The sequence below is a fragment of the Monodelphis domestica genome, chromosome 6, assembly GCF_027887165.1.
Source record: "Monodelphis domestica isolate mMonDom1 chromosome 6, mMonDom1.pri, whole genome shotgun sequence".
NCBI classification, from domain to species: domain Eukaryota; kingdom Metazoa; phylum Chordata; class Mammalia; order Didelphimorphia; family Didelphidae; genus Monodelphis; species Monodelphis domestica.
In genome coordinates this window covers 26,857,789-26,865,440 of record NC_077232.1, presented here as the reverse complement: position 1 = coordinate 26,865,440, position 7,652 = coordinate 26,857,789, and the positions used below count along the sequence as shown (strand labels likewise).

Here is a 7,652-nt window from a genome sequence, read left to right as displayed (position 1 = left end):
TTCGGTTCCCTTGTTCACTATCTTTAAAACATGAGTTGGACTAAATGGTCTTATAGTTCTGAAATTCTGTGATTCTGGCAATTGATATAACTTCTAGGATAATTTGTCATATTATATGAATTTTATTTGGATATGGAGATGTATGCTTATTTTGTGTATGTTTGCAAAATTATCCATATCAATTATAAAGTAATATTACAAAATGAGCTTCCTTCAAGGCAACTGGAAATATGAGTCTCAAACTCAGGGGCACAGATACAAATTTGGAAGTAAATCACATTAAAGTGGTAGTTCATACCATGGGAATAGGTGGGGTTGTTGAGAGAGAAAGAATGTGGAGAGAGACAGAAAAGCAGGGGAAGCTAAGAGCAAACTCTTGGGGAACTCCCATATTAAGGAGTCAGGAAAAGATTAAAGATTCAGGAGCAGAAACAGGAAATTATGAATCCAGGCAACTACTGTGTTATGGTAGGTAATAAATATTAATAGACTGGGTGGAGTTCTAGGGATCAGGTCTATTCAGAAAGTAGGAAAGAATGGAGAGTAAATTCCAAGGTGGCAAGTGTGGGCTGCTATACACCACCTGTCCATGGTCCTGAAGGCAAAGAAACATGTATTTCAGTACATATGTAACTATTTCTGAGCACTGGGATACAAAGAAAGATAAGAAGCAGTCCCTTCACTCAAGTACACAGTCTAATGGGCAACATGGAAATAGCTGTGTGCATACAAGATACACATACAGTGAAAATTGGAGATAATGGCCAGAGAGAAGGCATGAACTTTGACAAATACATTCCGAGTTCATTAGCCAAGGGTCTAAGAAAATCATTTTGTCACTTTGAGATTTTATCAAGCAGTTCATTCTAGGACTTTGAAGAAGAGTGTCAAGTGACTTCGATAACTAGAGGTTTCTTTATTGGGATTCACTTTGTGGGCAAAAGAATCCTGTCTTCCAAAGTATGTTTTGTATCAATGAATCTGTCTACCATGAAATCAAGGAGTATCTCAGCTCTCTTGCTTTGGGGTTCTGAACCTGAAATTGCCAAAAATTGAGAGACAAGAGGAAATATAACTATATTATGAAGAGCACTGACCTAGGAGCTATGGAACTTGGGGTCTAGTCCTCATTCCACTCCAGTTAGCTATGACACTTTAAACAAATCACTTCTCTCTGGGTGTCATTTTCTTTACCTGTAAAAGGAGAATGTGAGAGTATATGGTCCCTAAACATCCTTCCAACTCAGTATATAGATTCAGCATCCTAAGTTTCCTTCCAGCTCTCAAATTTTATGTTCTAGCTTCCTTTATAAAATTACATATTATTACACAAATTTACATAAAATTATTTATTACATAATAATTTAACAAAATAAATAATAATAATGAAATAATAAAATTAATAAAATAATTTTGTCACACAAAATTACAAACATACCTTTTGTCTACTCATCACAGTCATTTCCTGCTCCACACTAGATAAAATCTTCCCTATAAGTTTCCTTTCAGGTATAACATTCTATGTCTCTGGTTATTCTAACCTTTGTATTTTATTCTCCATGTTCACAAAATCACAAAGTCTCTAGATCTTAGAGATGAACCAGTGATCATACCTGAATAAGAATTCCTCTTGATGTTTTCTTCCACAACAACATATATGATGAAGAGAAATCTACTATTTTGCACATGCCATTTCATTTTTGGACAGCTGTGATTGTTAGGAAAAATTTTCTAAACATTAAGCCTAAATCTACATCTGTTCAACTTTCACTCATTGTTCGTATTTCTGCCTTATAGGATCAAAAAGAATAAATCTAATCCTGGCTTTACAAGAGAGCTTTTCCAAAGCTGGAAGATACTTCCCACATTTTCTTGAACTCTTCTTGGCAAAAATTGTCCCATTTCAGTTTGACTGCTGAGTGGAAGATGGATTGGAATTTGGAGAAAGAATATTGGGAGATCAATCAGGATATTACAGCAATAGTCTTGGCATGAAGTCGTGTACAAGAGTGGTTTCAGTGTCAGAGGTGAGAATGGAGCATACATGAGACATTTTATGATGATAGAAATAATAAGACTGGAAAACTGATTGGATAAAGGAGAAGTTGAGGATAACAGCTAAGTTTTGGGCCTACATGACCAGGAAAATGGGGCTAGGGAAGTTAGGAAGAGGGGAGGGTTTGAGGGGGAAATCATGATTTCCATTTTGGGTCAGGTCATTCACAAGATTCTTAATCTAGTTAACTTTTTTATCATCTAGTCAATATCTCTTCTCCTTCTCCACACACAAAACTGTCCAAAGATTGTTTAAATGCTTTGACAAAATCTAAGTATTCTATGTGTACAACAGCCCTCTGATTAAGGTTAGTCTGGTAATACTGTGAGGAAAAGGAATGAAAAGGAATATGGTATGCCCTGTTCCTGCAGAAAACATGCTGACATTTGGCAATTGCTCTTTCCTCTTCTAAATGCTTAAAGAAAACTTCCCCTTAATCATATCTTTGAAAATTATTCCAGAAATGAAAGTCGAATTTGCTTGGTAATGTTTTTTCTGATTACACTCCAATCACTCTTTAATGAGAATTTGGACATTTGCCCTTCTCCAGTCCTATCACACATCTCCCATTTTCTAAAATAATAATGACAGTAACAATAATAGATGCAATTTATATCATGCTTAAAGTTTTTCAAAGCACATTGCATAGCACATTGTAGATGCTCTGTGCTTATTGTCAGATTCATGACTAATTTTACATTCCTGATCTCATTTGGTCTTTGGAAGATCACCAATAGTCACTTAGTAATCAGATCAGACCTGCCACTTCTCAAATACCAATTTAGGCAGGCAGACTCCCACTTCCCCCTGCTGCTGCTGCTGCTGCTGCTTAAGCCTTCTCCCCTCAGATTACCTTCTTTCTAATCTGGACATAGCTTGCATATACAAATTTAAGTACATGTTGTCTCCCCAACTAGGATATAACCTCTTAGGTGTCGGGGACTATTTTTGTCTAGATTCTCAGAATTTAACACAGTGCTTGGCACATAGCAATCATTTACTAAATGCTTATTGATGGATTATTTTCTCTAGACTTAGGATGCATTAGATCTAGTCTGGGTGAGTTAAACTCCTTCAGGGCAAATGGATTCTAATTCATCACTTATCCAGGGCTTCACCTCCCAGCTAAGTTTTTTTCTCTCTGTATTCTGTGTTCTATAGTGTCTTCTACCTGGAATGTTCTGTGATCTGTGTTCTAAAATCCCTTTTAGAGCTAACAATTTCTGAGTTTATCAGATACATTTATAAAGGATCAGCTATGCTGGGCAGTGACAGGAGTGAGGGAAATGAGGTGAAGAGTTACTATGGTGGTGACAAAATTAAGTTGATGAAAAGCACTGCTCAGTCACCTCCATGTTTGAATTTGTTTCCATGGAAACTGTCATGGAACCTCTTTCCACCTTCCCTCCTGAGGCTAAGTGTGGCCAAGGAATAAAATCTTATATAATATCAGAGCTGGAAGGAACTTCAGAGATTCTTTAGCCTGACCTCCTCATTTTACAGGTGAAGAAACCGAGACCCAGGGAAGGAAAGGGAAATATCCAGAGTCACCTAAGTGCATTGCAGGGCTAATATTTGAACTCAAATTGCTTGACTCTTAGTCCTTTGCTCTTTCTATGACATCAAAATGTATCAGTGAGAAATAAAAGCTAATTCTGAGTACCTTTCCTATTGATATTGCTTCTTCAGTCAATTAATTAATTACTACTCCTTTCTCCAACAAGAGATATTGTTTCCCCTACAAAAAGTGAATCAAGGGCCAACAAGGTAGCACAATGGATAGAGCACCAGGCCTACAGTCAAGAGGACTTGAGTTCCAATCTGGCCTCAGATACTTCCCAAACATGTAACCCTGGGCAAGTCACTTCATCCCAACTGCCTCACCCCTACCATTCTTCTGTTTTAGGATTGATACTTAGTACCAATTCCAAGACAGACAGCAGGGTTTTAAAAAAAGAAAGTCAATCAGATATCTCCTTTTTCCTTGCTTATTAATTTTGGAAAGAGGCAATGTAGCATAAGATACAGAAAGACCTATGTTTAAATCCTGCTCATATTACTAACTGTGTTACCTTTATCAATCACTTAACCCTTTTGGACCTCAGATATCTCCCTACTAATTTATAGAGGGATTGTTATCTCTTTTTTTTCATTTTTGGAGACATGCTTATTTCCCACAGTGGAAATTTTCCAGAAGGAATTATAAAGGACTAAGATACCACTTTTCCACAGGCTTCCTATATGACTTTGAGAGAATCACCCTCTGGGTCTCAGTTTCTTCATGTGAAATTGAGGGAGTCAACTAGATGGCCTCTGGAGTCTCTCCCAAGAATAGATCAATGGTTCTATGATCTTTCATACATTAAAAGAGTAATTTTAAATTTTTGACTGCATTTATTTCACCACACAAACACATCCAGTGCATCACTGAGCTAGAACTTCAGAAAAGAAGCATTAGTAAAAAATGGCATTGACTTCACATATGACCCCAGACTAATGATGTTCTTGTTGCTTCATACCCTCAGGTAAATTGGCGTGGTTTGCCTCACTTGAAACCTGTCAAGATCTCATGGAAAATAATGTTACAGAATTTATTCTGACAGGACTTTCCCAGATTGAGGAGGTAGAGCAAGTATGCTTTTATCTCTTCCTTCTTTTTTACACAATCATCATCTTTGGGAACTTTCTTATTATCATGACCATCAGGGTTAGCCCAAATCTCAACTCTCCCATGTACTTCTTTCTCAGTTTCTTATCTTTTGTTGACATTTGCTACTCTTCTGTCACTGCTCCCAAGTTGATTGTGGACTTCCAAGTCAAAGTCAAGACTATCTCCTTTGTAGGTTGCATGACTCAGCTCTTTGTGGGTCATTTCTTTGGCTGCACAGAAATCTTCATCCTCACAGTAATGGCCTATGACAGGTACGTGGCCATTTGTAAGCCACTACACTATGCAACCATTATGGATCAAAGGGTCTGTACCATATTGATGGTGAGTTCATGGGTAGGGGCCTTTACTCATTCTATTATTCAGACCCTTCTCACTGTCCGGTTGCCTTTCTGTGGTCCCAACATGATTGATCATTTCTGTTGTGATGTTCATCCCCTCTTGAAGCTGGCCTGCACAGACACTTATGTGGTAGGGGTCATTGTGATGGCCAACACTGGAATGATATCCTTGACCTGCTTCATCATTCTTGTTGGCTCTTATGCTGTCATACTTCTCTATCTCAGGACTCATTCTGCAGAGGGGAGGCGTAAGGCCCTCTCCACCTGTGCTTCCCATGTCATTGTGGTAATTTTGTTCCTTGTACCCTGCATCTTCATCTACATGCGACCCTCAACCACCTTCACAGAAGATAAGATGGTAGCTGTATTCTATACCATCATAACCCCTATGTTGAACCCATTGATCTATACTCTGAGGAATGCAGAAGTGAAGAATTCCTTGAAAAAGCTATGGAGCAAGAAACTGATGGGAGAGGCAAGGAAAGACCTTAAATGAGTCTTGAATATGGGTATACCAGCTAATAGAGGGTTGGTAGAAGAGCTTTCTACCAATTTTCTTTTAAACTTGTCACTCAAATGACCTAGTAAAGACCACATCATTCTTAACACTAAAATCAGCCCTCTCTTATTTGTGATTTCTTTCATTTTGTCCTTTGTTCATTTAAACAACAGGTGCCACTGATAATGCCTCACTTGGTCCTATTCAACAAAGAGCCTCTGGTTTTCATAAGTGCTATATTCACACACTACACATACACATACACACACACACTGCCCTTTTAGATCATGGCTACATCTAGAGTTTTAATGTTGATATTAACTTAGACTATCTTTTTAATTTAGCTAATATTTTATTTTCCCCTAATTCTATGTATATACAATGTTTAACATTTGTTTTTATTATAAATATTATCTTAAAAATTATAAACATTTGTCTCACTTGATCCTTTCAACAAACCTGGAAGATAGCTGATAGAAACTTTCTTCTCTGAGCTCCTGAAATCTCTTCCTTCACTCTTTTTCAGAGTGTGTTACTGTTGATAAACTCTTTTTATTCTGTCCTCTAGTTCCATCATCTTCACTTGTAAAGCTATCAAAATTTATGTTAAATGAGTTGTTATTTTAATTTATTGTGCTTTCTATTTTGGACATTTGACTTGAAGCAAAACAATTCAAATTCAGAGAAAATCCATATTCTTATTAAAATTTTCCATACTTCTCTCCAGGCTGTGGGATTATTTTTTTCCATGGAATTATTTCTGATCATGTATTTTTTTAAAGAATTAATGACATATATTTTAATAAAAATATCCTCAAAATGTTTATTACATAATTTGACCTTTCATTAAAATTTTCATTTTCATTCTGGGGTTACTGTTCATTGATTTTTCCCCTCTTAATGTCTTCTCTTTGGATTCTTTTAATATATAATATTTACTAATTATTAGAATTCCACTCTCTCATTTTTGCTAATTTTCTTGTCAGTTTCTTTTTTAAACTCTTGCCTTCTGTTTTAGAATCAATACTGGGTATTGGTTCCAAGGCAGGAGAGTGTTAAGGACTAGGCATGGGATGCAGCCAAAGAGGTAATCAGAGGTAAATTCATATCCCTGAATGTTTATATTAACAAACTAGGGAGAGCAGAGATCAATGAATTGGAAATGAAAATGAAAAAACTCGAAAGCAAACAAAATAAACCCCCCCAGAAGAAAACCAAAATAGAGATCCTAAAAATTAAGGGAGAAATTAATAAAATTGAAAGTGACAGAACTATTGAGGTAATGAACAAGACTATAAGCTGGTACTTTGAAAAAACAGACAAAATAGACAAAGTACTTGTCAATCTAATTAAAAAAAGGAAAGAAGAAAGGCAAATTAACAGCATCAAGGATGAAAAGGGGGATCTCACCTCCAATGAAGAGGAAATTAAGGCAATCATTAAAAACTACTTTTCCCAACTATAGGGCAAAAAATATAACAACCTAGGAAATATGGATGAATATTTACAAAAATATAAATTGCCTAGACTAACAGTAGAAGAAATAGATTTCTTAAGTAATCCCATATCAGAAAAAGAAATCCAACAGGCCATCAAAGAACTTCCTAAGAAAAAATCCCCAGGGCCTGATGGATTCACCAGTGAATTCTATCAAACATTCAAAGAACAGCTAACTCCAATACTATACAAACTATTTGACATAATAAGCAAAGAGCGAGTTCTACCAAACTCCTTTTATGACACAAACATGGTACATTCCAAAGCCAGGCAGGCCAAAAGCAGAGAAAGAAAATTATAGACCAATCTTCCTAATGAATATAGATGCAAAAATCTTAAATAGAATACTAGCAAAAAGACTCCAGCAAGTGATCAGAAGGGTTATCCACCATGATCAAGTAGGATTTATACCAGGGATGCAGGGCTGGTTCAATATCAGGAAAACCATCCACATAATTGACCACATCAACAAGCAAACCATCAAGAACCACATGATTATCTCAATAGATGCAGAAAAAGCATAGGAATAGAAGGGTCTTTCCTAAAAACAATAAACAGTATATATCTAAAACCATCAACTAATATCATCTG

General features: G+C 36.3%; 1 protein-coding gene across 1 annotated transcript; it reads left to right on the top strand.

Moving 5' to 3' along the window:
* The first annotated feature begins 4,537 nt into the window (after positions 1 to 4,537).
* On the top strand, positions 4,538 to 5,920 carry LOC100018093 (olfactory receptor 4S2-like). Its single transcript, XM_001371411.3, has one exon. It carries the CDS (start codon positions 4,626 to 4,628, stop codon positions 5,559 to 5,561), a length of 936 nt encoding a protein of 311 aa, XP_001371448.2. The 5' UTR covers positions 4,538 to 4,625; the 3' UTR covers positions 5,562 to 5,920.
* Positions 5,921 to 7,652: the final 1,732 nt, after the last annotated feature.

Excerpts from the sequence above, each read along its gene's own strand:
- LOC100018093 (XM_001371411.3), top strand. The coding sequence starts at position 4,626 with ATGGAAAATAATGTTACAGAATTTATTCTGACAGGACTTTCCCAGATT.